This window comes from Naegleria fowleri (assembly GCF_008403515.1).
Source record: "Naegleria fowleri strain ATCC 30894 chromosome Unknown tig58, whole genome shotgun sequence".
Lineage (NCBI taxonomy): Eukaryota > Heterolobosea > Eutetramitea > Acrasida > Naegleriidae > Naegleria > Naegleria fowleri.
In genome coordinates this window covers 133692-149026 of record NW_025407990.1, presented here as the reverse complement: position 1 = coordinate 149026, position 15335 = coordinate 133692, and the positions used below count along the sequence as shown (strand labels likewise).

Here is a 15335-nt window from a genome sequence, read left to right as displayed (position 1 = left end):
TGTGTGGAAGTGCATTGGCGTCACAGGGAACCATTCGAAAGTGGAACATGTTGAACATGGGATGAGAGGTTCTGAGTAGTGGTTCACCAACATACGCGGAAATTGTGAACTCCAACACTCTACTATTCAGAAACTAATGTTTCGACTGGATTCTCTTCGTTCACTCTTGACACCATGATATCCATGACTAACCAATAGAATGATATTCCAAAACACTTCTGAATTTCAAGTCCTTTGTTTTCATTTCTTACTGCAATATAGAACAAAGAGGCAACGTCCTTTTTAGAGAGATTTGTGGAAGAATTTGAAACCATTATTTTCATACTCTCCTTATGGTAGTACTTGGTGAATTGCATAACGATATCACTAATTTCCAATCGAAGTTTGTAATGATTTTTTCCACATTTAACTTCCAAATCTTTGGCGTTGAAAAATCCAGCAATTAATTCATCTTCAGAATCAATGTAGTACTGGAACATTAGTTTTCTCAAATCTCTCTTATAATTTTCATAATTTTTTGTCACATCTGCAAATTCCTTCAAAATATCTTGATCAAGATCAAAAAAGTCTTCGTTATAATCCACAAAAAGCTGTTTCAAAGGTTTGTATGTGACGAACAACTTGTCCAGTATTTCAAAATAGTGATCCAATGTGTCATAGCCATATTTCTCTAAGCCCAACTTCATCTTTTTTCTTTTTTGTTCTTCCCATTTAACTCGATCATAAATTTTCCCCAGAATATCGTCAGAATGATAAATTGTTTTACCGAAAACCTTTGGCATGTAATGAGGTCTACTGTTTGAAAGTAAATCCAGTGGTAATGCTTTTCTTACACCTGATTTGGCATAGTCAACTTGATAACTGTGGTACTTGGCTAAATCCAAGCAAACGGCGCTTTTAGCACCTTCTTTTTCTTGGTCATAATGTTCCAAATGCAAAAACGCTACCACTCCTAGGTTGTCATTGACAACATATTCCGTTAAAAACTCTCTAATTGCTTTGTAATCACATCCTCCATGCTTCTCTACAGGTGGTAAAGGTTCATAATCCATTGGAGGATATTCTTCAAAATCCAATAATTTTGGTTCCCAACACACATAGAATAAATCTCCATCCAAGTCACCTCCTGATAGTTTGTTTGGTTGAGATCTATTTCCTCTCTGTGAGAAAACGACAACATCCTTCAAGTGTGAAAGATATTTGATCTTTTCTGGGTCATTCACAGCCTTAAACTTGCGAATGTCACCTGGATGTAAACATGGATTTCTAGAAATTGCTACATCCCCAGTAACAATTCCTCCATTCTCGTAGCAACCTTCATCATAAATGCCGCAATTCGCTTGATCTAAAGGTGAGAGTTGAATGAACACTTCATCTTCTTCCAAGACGTTATAAAAGTCAACAACACTCATGAGTAGAGATGATTTGTCCACAATCAATCGCCCAGATTTGAGGTCAGAGAGTCTACTTTTCAGCATTCTACTGACGATTTTACAGAATAAGGGTTCCACTTGAAAGAAATAATGTATCGATGATCTGGCATTTTCTATCGAAGAGATATCTATTTCCTTATCAAGGTAATTGAGACCAATAATTTTCTTCAAATTATTTCCGATCGGATTATCATGAGCTTTTCTCAGCATTCGCTTCACATACTTCTTATTGTCAAATAAGTGGCGAATTTCATCTAATTGCTCCTCTAAACAATTATTTCAAACTCTTTTGAATTTTCTGTTGTAAATTTTTGCTGACTTTGCGAGAGTAGCAAATCCTTGTCTGTGAGTGTTTCAATTAAGGGATCTACTTGTACGAATCTTGTATCCTCCTAATCTAAATTGAAATGCACTTGGTACATATTGCTTTCCACAATAACCGATTTGAAACTTTTCAGCAAGTTCCAAAGCAAACTTTGGTGATATACTACCAATACCATCTGTAAAGATTTTGCCATTTCTAATAATATCTGGAACAACATCAAAATCCTTTTCAATGCCTTCATAGGTATGAGAGAAACATTGGCCAATTCTTGCTGCATATTTTGCCACCACTTTGATGTGAGAAAAATTACCAAGATCTGCAATAATAGATTTGGGAGAAAGGTTATCGATTGGAGAAACAAACCAAGCGCTGTGGGTCCTAAGTTGAGAGTTGCTGTAGGCCAACATTTCGTATAATCTATTGTGTACATAAAACCCTTTTTTAACGAAAAATTCTACTCGGTTGTGGAGGTTGACAAACTTTTCAGCACTCAATTTGGTCTGATCTTCGTCACAGAAGGTCACTCTTAAAAAGTAGTCCTCATACTTGTCTTTGTATTTCTTCAATACTCTGTTTCCACCTTCTACAGTTATGTCAAGAAATTTCACTCCTGTGGGGGTAATCATAATTTTTCTAATATTAAACATGTTGTTATTTTGATCAGAAAATTCAGGTTCAGTTTGTTTGAACTTGTGTTTCTCTACATTCTGTTTGAAAATATCCATAAAGCTGTTTGGGTAAATATCCTTGTCGTTGATAATGTCACGAAGAGCAGCATCGATCCACTCTAATGCATAATCTTCATTGACATACTGAATAATGGTGTCACGAATTTGTTCGAGCCTCACCATGCTGTTCAATAGACCTGGTACTTTTGTTGTCACACAAAACAATAAATACACAATATTGAAGGTTAGATCTTGTAAATGAAAATTCAAAACTCCGTCTTCTAAATAAACGTCCATCCCAACATATTGAATTTTTTCGTCTCTGTACAATATTGGATATGGGTAATGGTTACCCTCAATAAGGGATTTGATGTTCGTTGATGGTAATTGTATCACAATAGATCTTCCAAACTTAAAATTGTTCAACCATAAAGACGAGTAACTGTCTTTCTGTGAGAAAAAGGGTGCCGCCATTCTTGCTGTTGGAATTTCAACATTGAAAAACAAATGGAGTATCAATGAATAGAATCCATAAGTGCTTACCTTTGATTTTCTCATCTGGTTTTTTTCTGTACACAAATGGTGTGTTGACTAGCTCAATGGCCATTTCAGACTTGTATACGATCACTCTCTTAATATTACTTCTTCTAATATCCATCCAATATTCATGTTCAGAGGATGAAAATACAGCCTGCCATTTCATGTCACCATTTAACTTCCAAAATAGCTTTGAAAGAGAACGTTCTGGCATTATATAACCAGATATGTTGTCCTTTTTCACAATTCTAAAAGTGGTGTGCTTACTTTCTTCAAAATTACCAATCTCTGTGGCCATCCATTTCAAATCTATGGTTCCAAACTCCACAATTTCGTTGCTAGTGCTATTGTTCGTTGACGATGATGATGGTGAGGAAATGCTTGATATTGTTGATGATGACAAAGAGGAGATGCTGGACACCGTGCTCGGACTACTTGCTCTCGATATGGATGGAGATAAAGGAGTTCGTTGTTGTGATATCACATTGGAAGAAGAAGGCTTATTGTTCTTTGAAGTGCTTGTTTTTGGTTGAGAGTGTGTCGGAACAAATGCTTTGCTGCTACTTGCCATAGTATTGCCATTGCGTACGGTTGATGGCTGTGCTGAAACAGTGTTAGGTTTTGAAGCCTTGGTTTTTTGTCCCAATGCAGGGAAGTCTTTGTCCAAATCAAATTTTGTGTTGGTAGCCTCACCACCACCATTCGTCGTTGTTGAATGCCTTGTCGTTGTACTGAGGTGTGTAGGAAGGGGTAGATGATCATGGGCACGTTTTCCGTGTTCGGAATTAATTCTTCGTGCACGTTGATGCATCCGAGTATGGGATGCTCCCTCTTGTTTCAAGTGTTGTTCCTCGAGTTGATGGTTGGGAAGTAGGTTGTCTGCATGTCGATGTTTGAACATTTTATTTATAGGGTTAAGGAAAAAGAAGTATAGTGTTGAAACAATTCATTCAAATGAATACAAATATCACACAAATATTTGGGAGTGGTTTGGAGATGCTAATTCTGATGTGAAGTTTTGATTGTTGTTGATTTATACCAAACAAAAGATGTTGGCAGCATTTATGCACATTGTATTCACTTCCCATTCTCTTCCAAACAAGACCCAGCTCATCATTCTGCATAACGAGCTCTCTCTCTCAGCCCTTAGTAAATTACCTGTATGAAAGATGTCTCTTAGTTCATATTTTTCAAAAGAAGAGACAAAGAAAGATCAACTCTTTTGACTGTAACTTCCCCTTTCAAGAGTTCCCTTAAAAAATATTCTTCAACCTTTCAATGAAGATTCGATTCTGTTTGTATGAATTTGTAGCTTCCTCTGAGGAAATTCATTTTAAGAAGACCCTTTTTGCTGCGTGTTATGATCTCTTCTGCAGGAGAGAATCCCACGGAACTGCAAGCAATCTTTTCAGCGATATATTCATACATACCCAGAGGAAAGGATCTTGCATATCGGAGAAGAAATGGAGCAACAACAGCACAATCACAACAAAGGACTGGATATGTATTTCGGAAACAGTGATCTGGGAAGATTTGGGAGAGAAACTCTTCATCATTGCCTCTTTTCATCGAAGGCAATTCAAATTGTATAGTTTAATATGTGCACAGTTATTAAGGCAACTCTCCATAATAGGAGGCTCCAATAACACCCACATTAATTGCAACGCCATTGACCCCTCTCAAGCAGACACTATTATTGATATTGATCTTCCTCGTTTCTATCCTCTCATGAATCGATATCATTCCTATACTCCCATCAATAGAGAGTTCTTTTCCAATTTTCATGCATGTTTCTTCGGAAATGAAAGAAAAAGCTTTCTACGGGAGAAAGAGCTCAACTATTTAAGCTCAAAACGAGTGGTCATTGATTTGGAGAAACGAATTCCTTGCGAAGCCTATCAAAAAGCAATCATGCAAGTCAAAACTGTATTGATGCCAAACGTTGATCCAATCTATGAAGATTTGATGCAGTACTTATATCGGGCAGCAGCCAGAAATCACGACAAAGCAATAACCTCTGGCGGTTCTAACCTCAGTCCCATATTTCACAAATCCGTCCTTGAATGCATTGCAGATTTGGAGAGCCCAGTCCAAATGTTTGGAGACACCTCTCAAGGAGCTTTTCGCAAGCATTTATCATGCATTTTGACAATGATCGAGAACGAAGACGATCATTACAAGGGGTGTGCTTCAAAGGCGAGAAAATATCTACCAACCCCAATTCCTCACTCTGATTTTTACTATCTCTCGCAAATATCTCACTTCATTGAAGAGCCAGAAAGGCTTCTCAATTTAACAATTCCAAAGAAAGCGATGTCAACTTATTATGAGGCTGGGTATGCTTGTTCTAAACTTGTTGCTAACATGGAAAATACGGATCGATTTTGCAATTACTGGATAGCATCGGAATTGAGGAGATGCATCAAAGTTATAGAGAATATGCTTAAAGCCTTAAGTCCTGAAACACTGAGCACGAAACAAATAGAGGCTATCAAGCGATTATTAAGCAGGATCGTTGACGGCAGAGATCAAGTGATTGGAGGCGGAGATGTTGTAATGATCAATGTCTTTCCGGAATCCAACTCATGGATAAGACGATTGAAATTTTGGAAACGTTAGGAGTGTATTTGGTTCGACGTGTCTTCTCACGAGCAATAAAGGATTATCTCATTAGCCAGCTGAGCGAGCCTGTCAGCTTTCGCTTGGGCAGAAAGAACACAAAAAAAGTTTGTAACCTTACGTCAGGTAGGTCGATCAATCTTTCCAACAAACTCTGCAAAAGAATCCTGATCTTCATCATCCGTCCTCTTCACCACTACTGATGATGTTATTCCCATAACTCCATTGGAACACCTATCAATGAATATATTGTATGGGTTGATCATCGCCAACTCTCGTTATTCATCATTACCACGAATACATGTACTATCAACCTATCATATATTATGATGATCCAACACACATGATGAATACAATTAACGTTAATTGGTTTTTGGATAACGTTCATTTCATCATCCATCCGATCGTGGTGTGGCTCGGCTGAATACATTCGAATCAAACAAAAAACATCAACGACTCCCTTCTTGTGTTGATTCTTCCACAACATTTTTCATCACTGATTCATCATCAATTACAGCCTCATCATCATCACCACCACAATTTATCAAAATGGTCAGAGATAGTTACTTACCAGCCGGAAGAGATGAAACCTATGGAAAGGCTCCTGAATCAGCCAAAGCAGCCATTGTTTCTCCTCTCTCTAAACTTACTCCAGAACAAACCAAATTAATGGGAGAACTCCGTAAAATTGCTGAAGGGTGGGGACTTGATGAGGAGCAAAAGGCTTTCATGGATGAGATGTGTTTATTCCGTTATCTTTCTGGTTTGCAATGGAATATGGAACAAGCCAGCAAACAATTGAAGGAAACTATGGAATGGAGAAAGACTTTCCGTCCACAAGATATCAGATTGAAGGATTTGGAACCAATTGCCAAGCAAGGATTTTTGTTCCATTACGGATACGACAAGGTGAGTGTGGTTTATCATATATATATATTAGATAGATTCATCATCATTCTGTGTGTGTACAATATGTGAATTTCATCTCATCCAAAATAACACACCACTCTGTGGTTAATATCTGCTTCTGAAACACATGACACTTTGCCGAAAATGTATCATGGGTGATTATAACTCTTTTCGCCGCGCATTGAACTTTTCAATCACAAAATCATAATCCATGGTGCCACAAAATCATGAATTTGTCATTTATTTCATGAATATGGTAGCAATGTCGTCCAGTCATTTATGTTTTGATGGGTATGTACAAAGATTGGTTGAGCAGCACAATGATCTAATGTGGCCATTTCTAGGCAAGGATACCGCTGAAAACACTGAGGAAAACAAAAAGATGAAGTTTAAACTTTTTGTCTATATGATGGAAAAATGTATCAAGAGAATGCCAGAAGGTGTTCACAACATTGTTTGGTTGGTTGACTTGAAGGATTCTTCACTCTCAATGTCATTGGTCAAGGAAATGAAGGATACGTAAGTTTCGATGAATCATATGACATTTCGGTAATTATTTTATTTGTCCATTTCTTCACATCAATTAGTTTCGTTCAATTGGGTAACTACTACACTGAAAGATTGGCTAGAACTCTTGTTCTCAATGCTGGTTGGACAATTTCTATGATTTGGAGTTTCGTAAGCAACTTCTTAGCGAAGGAAACTGTCGAAAAGTATGTCATGGTCAAAGGTAATGATAAGACCATTGCTGAAACATTTGAAAAGTATATTGAAAACGATTTATTGGTGAAAGGTTTCGGAAATGGTACTGCCGAATACAAGTATGATATTGCTCAACTCATTAAAGAAGAGATGGAAGATGAAGAGGAATTAAGAAAGAGAGAACAATAAGCATCATACTCCAATTTTGATATTCTGATAATCAATTTATTTATGTGACGACAGTGTAACAATACATTTGCGAGTTTTTGAAATTTTGAAACCCTCTTTTTATTGATTGACATGATGGTGATGATGGTGGTGTTGGTGATTCATTGGCAAGGGCTCTAAGGTGAGATGACCCTTAATTCCCTCTCGATCTAAAATAATTCCTGACAACCTAAATTCATTCACATTAAGATTCACACTTGGTGGTTCCAAACAAGCAAACGAATCACGACGATTATTTGGATAGATAATCTTGGAACGGAGAGCGGACTTGGTTTTTATCTTACTCTCCTGTTTCATATGATCGAATTGACACCAAGCCAAGAATATATGTTCCCCTCTACTCAACATGTTAAATGAAATGTAACTATCCATGGCATTTCCAACAATCTGAAAATGAGGAGCATGTTGTTGTTGAGAAGGACCTCCCTGATGAAGATGCGGGTCCATTCCATGATGATGATGGTGATGACACAATGCGGCTTCTCCTCTCAAATAAGTGTCACAATCAAAAGTTACATTATATTCTCTCACTGCATAAGAGTGTGCATGTTGCTGTTGCGATTGTTGTTGCATGGCATCTCTATTGCCGTCAGCACTACTACTGCCAGTACTACTACCACTACTACTAGTTGATAAATTCTGCTGATGGAGATTCCATCCTTCCTCTTCCCTATAAGATGGCAATCCTAAGGAATAATTCACAACCATTCTCCAATACTTGAATGCAGTCATTCTCGAAAACATTTTCACTTCATTCTCTACACTATACAATCTCTTATAATTAATATCATATAATTTACTTCCGAGAGTACTCAAATCAAAGACAGTCGTGGACCAATCAATATTTTCACTTGTGAATAAGCCACATCGTTCCTTGTTGTCACTCCAAACTCCATGAATAACCACACTCACAGGTGAATCATGCTTTTGTTGTTGATCCCATTTATCTTCAGTGGGTTGACTTAGAAACAAGTATTGAGGAAACACATGATTGAGTGGACACGAGGATGATGTCACTTGTTGAATTTCCTCATCTTCATCTTGCATGAGAAGATCATGATTGGAAGGACTCAACATTGAGGAAGAACTTTCATGCATATTGTTGGTGTTGTTGGTGGTGTTAGTAGCAGTCATGACAGCATCCTCATCTTCCATAAGGAAATCTGTATCATCGTCTCCTTCTTCGTCATCACGATCTGCTTCATGAAGAAGCCAATGAGGATGATGATGACGAGGTGTTGAGGCAAATAAGGGAATTCTTTTAAAAGATCCTCTCATCCTCATGGGTCGATTCAATGTTGTTGTTGTTGAGGTTGCAGTGGTGGTATTTGTGACAGAGGAAGGACATGAATGACTGCCACTACCACTCGATGATGAATCATTCCATAAAGGTGCAGCATGTTGTTGCTGTGATTGAAAATTTGTTGAAGGATAGGTTCGAATGTGCAACATGTTGTTGTGGCGGTGGTGGTGGTGGTCCAGGTGATGGTGGCTCGAAGGAAGGTTCGTGTGGTCATGATGATTCTGCTGAAGATGATTGAGATCATAAGTCTCCACCATTCGATGATTAATCTTTCTTCCAAACACATGAGCTCTCAAATCATTGCTCATCCACTCTTGAAACATGACAAAATAAACTCCCACTACCAATCCAAATACTCCATAGTATTCACGAGTTTCATCGTCATGGAGTGCACCCTTCTCTCGAGTGCGTCCTCTAAAAAACTCAACACCTGGTCCCACTTGTTGTCCAAAGAATTGTTCAATGCATCTCAATTGATCATGTTCCAATTTCACACTTTCAAACATGTCGATCAAATAATAATAGGTAATGTGATGAGAGTATTGATCGCGTTTGTAATTTCCAGAATTCAATAAACGTTGTTTGCTTAATTTCCCTTCCACGTAGAGAGTTCGATATAAATCTTTGAAACTCACACTGAGTTCATCGAGTGAGGGATAAATTCGATCTTGATGTGCGGTATTTAATGATGAAAAGTATCTTCGAGTCACTTCTGAATGGTAACACTTTTTCCAATAGATGGGATTGTTTTCGAAAAAGTCAAATTGGCTGTAAGGAAGAACCCTAAAGAATCGTTCTTTCCATATATGGTTTTCATCCACCAGTTTTTTCAAATAACTGGAAAGCAGAAAGAATTTTGAACACAATGTTTTTACATCCATATAGGGCGCAATGTGATATTGAATAATTTCATCTGGTAAGGGAATTTGTGAAGAATTGTGAAAGGTATGTTTACAACGTGTGAGATCGTGTGGAGTGTCAACACCACTCAAAGAAGATGAATTCAAAGTTTTCAAATGTGTTTGTTGTGAACAGAAGGAAGAGGTGGAAAGATCGGACTCTTCATCTTCTTCTCCACGAATAAGGGATGATTGTTTTAGAAATTCGTTCACTCGGGCCATGTTTGAGTGTGTGTGTGTGTGAGTGTATGAATGTGTCCGTTAACTACTAGTGTCGACGACGATTCAATCAGTATGATGGAATGTACGATGAAATAAATTCCTTCCGAATAGAGAGGTAAAAAATATAAAAAATGATCGAGAGTGGAGATCAAGGAGTGTGGAGAATGGTTTTTTCAATAGTGTTGAGGGTGTGTCATAAAGAATGAATATATATGGATATTGAGTTTAAAGTCTGGCTTTTCTAGATTTGGATAGTTTCCAAATACGATTTGCACAATTCCTAGAAAAAATAATTAACAGAAAAGGCAATGTCAAGAGAATGTTGCGAAAGCTAGAAAAGCTAACAACTCTTAGTATTAAAATATTGGTGAATGCAATTATCAATACCTTAATAATTTCTTTTGCAATTTCAACAAATTTTTGTAACGTGTGAAAAATTTGATGAAAAAAAAGAACATGGATGCATCACCAGCTATCAATCATGATTGCGACCATGAATCATCAAAGAGTTCATCATCCCCTCATTCTGAAAAATTAAATATTGAATCAGCAAGAACTAAAAATTCCGACTCGTCTTGTCCGAAAACTCTTTCAGCATTCCGATCCTATTCCATTTCAAATTCAAAACAATTTTTAAATTATTTTAGAAATGAATTTTGTAAACAATTCCCTCAAACGCCTTTCGTGAGCTTGGAGGCTCAGAAAATTTTCTATCATGAAATTATACATAATTTCCTTTCTGAGAAATTTCCCATTCCTTCCCAATTTATTTTAAATGTGATCAAGTATTATATTGAACTTATCGAAAGTGATGAGAGTGGTGCAAATCACGAAGGAATTTATGATCCATTAATTGAGGAATTTTCACAATTGATGATCCACCACAAGGAATCCGAATCCCACCAAACAAAAAAGGAATTTTTTTATGACTATCGAGTAGAAGAGAGTAGTTTTCGAGTCTATGATTTCTTAAAGACATGGATGAGTGAACATGAGGATCAACCGATTGTGGTTCGAATATGGCCACAATTTGTGAATGTTGGAATGTCTCTTTGGTCTGCTGGGTTTATGTTAATTGAATATATTTTGTCACATTTGGGTGAGTGTCACTGTTATGGATATGAATTTGGAATATTTCATTCATCCAAAATATTTAAATTGATGAAACTATTCATTTCAATGTCTGAAAATAGATGACTTTAAATACAAGAATATTACTGAGCTTGGAAGTGGAGTGGGATTACTTGGATTGATCCTCATGACTTGCATTGATAAGGAGCATCGTGGTGAAATTACTCTCACTGATTATTTGCCTTGTGTGTTGGAGAATTGTGCCTATTGCTTTTCTTTGAACAATATTCCTTACAAACTTTGCAATTTAGATGCATTCATGTACTTGCCCACCAACACCATGACTCCACATGATTCCAGAGACTTTGTTCGCTTGATGAAGTTAGATTGGTGCTCCTTCACACAGATTGAAATTCAGCAGTTAAAAGATACGGACATTTTGGTAGCGGCTGATGTGACCTATGACATTAGTGTGGTGGAGAGTCTTGCAGAAGTCACTCATGCATTATTTGAGCAAAATCACAATCTGACCATTCTCTTCGCCATTACAAAAAGAACTGAAAAAACATTTGAAAGGTTTGTGAAGGAAATGGACAAGCGAAACATGTGTTTGAGTAGAGAAATTGAAACCAATTTTCCATATATATTCCAGGTGAATGATAGAGAAACTGTCAAGCTCTATGAAATGAGAGGGGAAAACATCACCATCTAGAAGATTTAGCAACGAATGCGTTCAAAACCTTCCATCGGAGCTCTTGTCGTTCATCCTTGTACTCACGCTTGAATGTCATGAGAGTCGTTTCCAAGACAATATCAGTAATGAGCACAATAAAGTAAATAAACTGATAAGGACAGTTCCAGCCACAGTAAAACCAATGACCATAAAGTGATAGTGAGATATGGAAAGTAGAGGACCATCATCCCATGGATCTTTTGATTGGAGGAATTGTTCGATGGTTGTGTTAAATTCGACACTGTTAAACAAAGTTTTCTTTGCGTTGGACAAGTTATATTCATCCAAGCACTTATCATAAATAGATGTTCCATTTGTTTTGATAAAGTTGATCATCAAGTTCAAGCTGCACTTCGTTCTAAGGGTAATCAAATGACCAACGAATGGAAATAGAACAAAATAATGTGTTCCGTTGGATTGAATTGGAGATTCAGAAAATGTAGAAAGATTTGTTCCAATATAAAAATCCTTCCAATGTAAAGATCCATTCAAAGGAGAGATGGGATCTAAAGATCCTTGCATCATTAACAAAGGTCTGGTGAATGTGACAAATGGGTGGACATGGTAGTCCTCTGTTGCATTGATATTATACTTCTCTCTTGCTCTCTTTGCTCTCAGCATGTATAATGACATTCCAGTGATGAATTGATACTCTGCAAAATTGACCAAGTCACTTTCTAATTGTGTTTCATCAATTTGATGAAAATTCTTAATCATCTCATTACATCCAATATTACGCTCTAGAGCATAGTATGGAGCTTCTCTCTCATCATACTTTTTATGTATGATCGGCGAGTGCAATAATCTGTAATAAAAATTGTTGATAGTATTCACATCTAAAGCATTGCATCTTATCACTCTAAATATGAAAGGCATAATTAAATTCTGAAGATCACTATGATAAAATATGTAACTTAACATCACTCTTGTTGCTGAAGCATCCATGGATGAACATTTCTTTAGATTTAAAATATACAATCGTATTAGATAATTTTTGACAGGCGTTTTAACCTCACTTAATTCTTTAAATTTCTTGGAGCAAAATTCATTCGTGTCACACTCAGCAAGGTATTGATTTGCTACAGCATTATAGGTCATATCACTTGCAAGTAAATTCAATTTAGTAATTGGTGATATTAAGGAATCAAGAATGACCATATCTAAATATTTTCTTATAGGAGACCTTGATTGTACGAGTAACAGTTCTAGTCTCATCATTTCATGAATCAGGAGAGTGTTATATCCATATCCATAGTGAATCGAAGTGAATTCAGATCCATCTCCTTTATATCTTGATATGTTATTCATGTGGTGATATTTAGTGAGACCAACCACATAGAGAAGATCCAGTGCTATTTTCTTAGTTCGAAAATAGAATCCATATCTTTCAGGAAAGAAATCTTTTGTCATTCGATCTCGTGCGAGACATGACACAAGATTTTTGTCAGTTGAAAAAAGTTTCCTGAGATTTAACCTCCAGCTGGCATTGATAGAGAGGTTTTGACCCAGGGCTACCTCTAATATTAGGAATGAATACATCGTACTCTCGATTGAGTTGCTGAAACATGTCAACAGCAACTGTTTCAAACGACAAATCAACTGATTTGTCAAATTCAAAAAGAGGACAAACATGAAACCAAAATTGTCCCTTTCTCACAGAAGCATCTGCTGAAATTCTCTTCAATCTAATAGAAATTAGGGCCTCTTGAGAATTTGAAGGATTGGCGCCTTGCTGTTGTGTAGATGACGGCGAGAGTGTCCAATTTAATGGTACCTCAATGTAGGCACAGTCAAAATGGTTAATCGGCCTTGGAGAATTATTTTCATCCTGGTTATCGCCATCAATATCTTTGGAGCATTTCGTCCACATGATCGATTTGTCCTTGTTTAATTCAAAATAACGATTAAATTCAAAACAATTCACCCAAACTAACATGTCCAATATCAGATATAAAAGCAAGACGATCGTTATTGTGATCCCGATGGATCTTTTAAACATTTTTTGGAACCATATTGTTGATGAGAACTCTCAAGAGAATAGGATGATAATGTGCTTGAAGTAACTTGAAGGAATCAACTCCATCTACGAACAAGGAAAGATTAATTGTTTTAGCTATTTTCCAATTTTGATCAGCCAAATCAGAAGTGTTCGTATAATGAACCTGCAGAAATAATACCATTCATATCATGAGGAAAGAAGAAGAATTTGTTTGCTCTCCATCATCATTCATCTCTCATTGCAATGAATACCTTCTTCCCGAGAGCAAGAACAAGCGAGCTCTCGAGATTTCATCAAACGAAAGATCTAAAGGGGAATTTTTTCAAAAGGTTATTGTAAAGTCTCTGCATCGCCAAAAAAAATGCTCAACCAAAGCTACAGAATTAAGACCCTTCTCAACGCCCCAATCAAAAACTTAGGCGCATCTTTGACAGGACACAAGGCATGTGCTGGTGGTTTGTTGAACAAGACCATCTCTGCTTTTGATATTCAATCTTTTGATTTTGAATCTACATTCAAAGTTTTCAATTCCGTATCTAACACCACTTCCCGTCCAGAGCGTAAACTCCAACAAATCTTCTCGAATACATGCACACTAAACAAGTCATTCCGTCATAAGACATTCATGACTGGTAAGTTTCAGGAGAAGATAATCGCAAGTCCTCATAGTAATATCAATCAAAATTGGTTGTATTCCAAACTGATGCTCTCTAAACAACTGAATGATGATGACCCGAATTATCGTTCCTATTATTTTCTTTATGAATTCTCACCACCAACAAAACCAACAACATTTAAACATAATAATGGACATTCATATCATACGCACAATATTCTTTGTATTTGGATAAACTCTCTACCCAATTTTGACGGTTCTATGTGTATAACAATTAACAACAACAAATCTTAAACTCAACACACATTATCTGATACGGATTCCACTTTATACAGCCCAACCAGTGAGATACTACTCCACTTCGCAAATTGAAGGCGAAAAGACTTTGAAGAGAAATGAGCTTCCAGAAGCTGTTCAGAGACTTGTTGATAATGCTCCATCAACAGGATATCACGGAGACAACATCAACGAATACCTCAAGCAAGGAGATTACGACAAACGTCAATTCGCTTACTTTGTTGCTAACAGCAGTCGTTTCATTGTTGTTGCTGGTGTTCGTTTATTGGTTTTGAGATTCCTCTATTCTTGGTCAGCTGCTGCTGATGTGTTGGCCGTTGCCAAGATTGAAGTCGATGTTTCAAACGTACCAAAAGGAAAGACAATTACAGTCACATGGAGAGGTAAACCTGTCTTCATTAAGCACAGAACTGAGGACGAAATCAAGTCAATCAATTCAATGGATCTTTCTACTTTGAAGGACCCACAATCGGACGCTGAAAGAACAAAGGATGAGAATTGGTCTGTCTTGTTGGCCATTTGTACCCATCTGGGATGTGTTCCAGTTACTGATGCAGGTATCATGAATGCTTTCTTCTGTCCTTGCCATGGTTCTCACTACGACGCCTCAGGAAGAATTGTTAAGGGACCAGCTCCATTGAACTTGGAAGTTCCAAAGCATCAATTCATTAATGAAAGCACTATCCTTTTGGGTTAAATCCGAACACACACTAACACAAACCATTTTGGGAGTTATTAGGTTTTGTAACACTGAAGATGATGAATATAAATCAA

At 37.0% G+C, this 15335-nt stretch overlaps 7 protein-coding genes across 7 annotated transcripts; 3 read left to right on the top strand and 4 right to left on the bottom strand.

Annotated features, from left to right (window-relative positions):
- Positions 1-122: 122 nt before the first annotated feature.
- FDP41_007115 (uncharacterized protein) lies at positions 123-3864 on the bottom strand (the record flags this gene model as incomplete). Its single annotated transcript, XM_044710825.1, has 3 exons — positions 123-1699; positions 1805-2905; positions 2970-3864. The coding sequence occupies 3 exons, from the start codon at positions 3862-3864 to the stop codon at positions 123-125; spliced, it is 3573 nt and encodes a 1190-aa protein (XP_044558441.1).
- Positions 3865-4241: 377 nt separating this feature from the next.
- On the top strand, positions 4242-7382 carry FDP41_007114 (uncharacterized protein; the record flags this gene model as incomplete). Its single annotated transcript, XM_044710824.1, has 6 exons — positions 4242-5495; positions 5558-5708; positions 6100-6491; positions 6752-6782; positions 6836-7010; positions 7079-7382. 6 exons carry the CDS (start codon positions 4242-4244, stop codon positions 7380-7382), a joined length of 2307 nt encoding a protein of 768 aa, XP_044558440.1.
- Positions 7383-7481: 99 nt separating this feature from the next.
- Positions 7482-9845, bottom strand: FDP41_007113 (uncharacterized protein; the record flags this gene model as incomplete). The annotated part of the gene is made up of 1 exon (XM_044710823.1): positions 7482-9845. One exon carries the CDS (start codon positions 9843-9845, stop codon positions 7482-7484), a length of 2364 nt encoding a protein of 787 aa, XP_044558439.1.
- A 456-nt stretch (positions 9846-10301) lies between these two features.
- On the top strand, positions 10302-11628 carry FDP41_007112 (uncharacterized protein; the record flags this gene model as incomplete). Its single annotated transcript, XM_044710822.1, has 2 exons — positions 10302-10944; positions 11039-11628. The coding sequence occupies 2 exons, from the start codon at positions 10302-10304 to the stop codon at positions 11626-11628; spliced, it is 1233 nt and encodes a 410-aa protein (XP_044558438.1).
- A 75-nt stretch (positions 11629-11703) lies between these two features.
- On the bottom strand, positions 11704-13059 carry FDP41_007111 (uncharacterized protein; the record flags this gene model as incomplete). Its single annotated transcript, XM_044710821.1, has 1 exon — positions 11704-13059. The coding sequence occupies one exon, from the start codon at positions 13057-13059 to the stop codon at positions 11704-11706; it is 1356 nt and encodes a 451-aa protein (XP_044558437.1).
- Positions 13060-13093: 34 nt separating this feature from the next.
- FDP41_007110 (uncharacterized protein) lies at positions 13094-13648 on the bottom strand (the record flags this gene model as incomplete). The annotated part of the gene is made up of 1 exon (XM_044710820.1): positions 13094-13648. The coding sequence occupies one exon, from the start codon at positions 13646-13648 to the stop codon at positions 13094-13096; it is 555 nt and encodes a 184-aa protein (XP_044558436.1).
- Positions 13649-14009: 361 nt separating this feature from the next.
- FDP41_007109 (uncharacterized protein) lies at positions 14010-15258 on the top strand (the record flags this gene model as incomplete). The annotated part of the gene is made up of 2 exons (XM_044710818.1): positions 14010-14280; positions 14600-15258. The coding sequence occupies 2 exons, from the start codon at positions 14010-14012 to the stop codon at positions 15256-15258; spliced, it is 930 nt and encodes a 309-aa protein (XP_044558435.1).
- Positions 15259-15335: the final 77 nt, after the last annotated feature.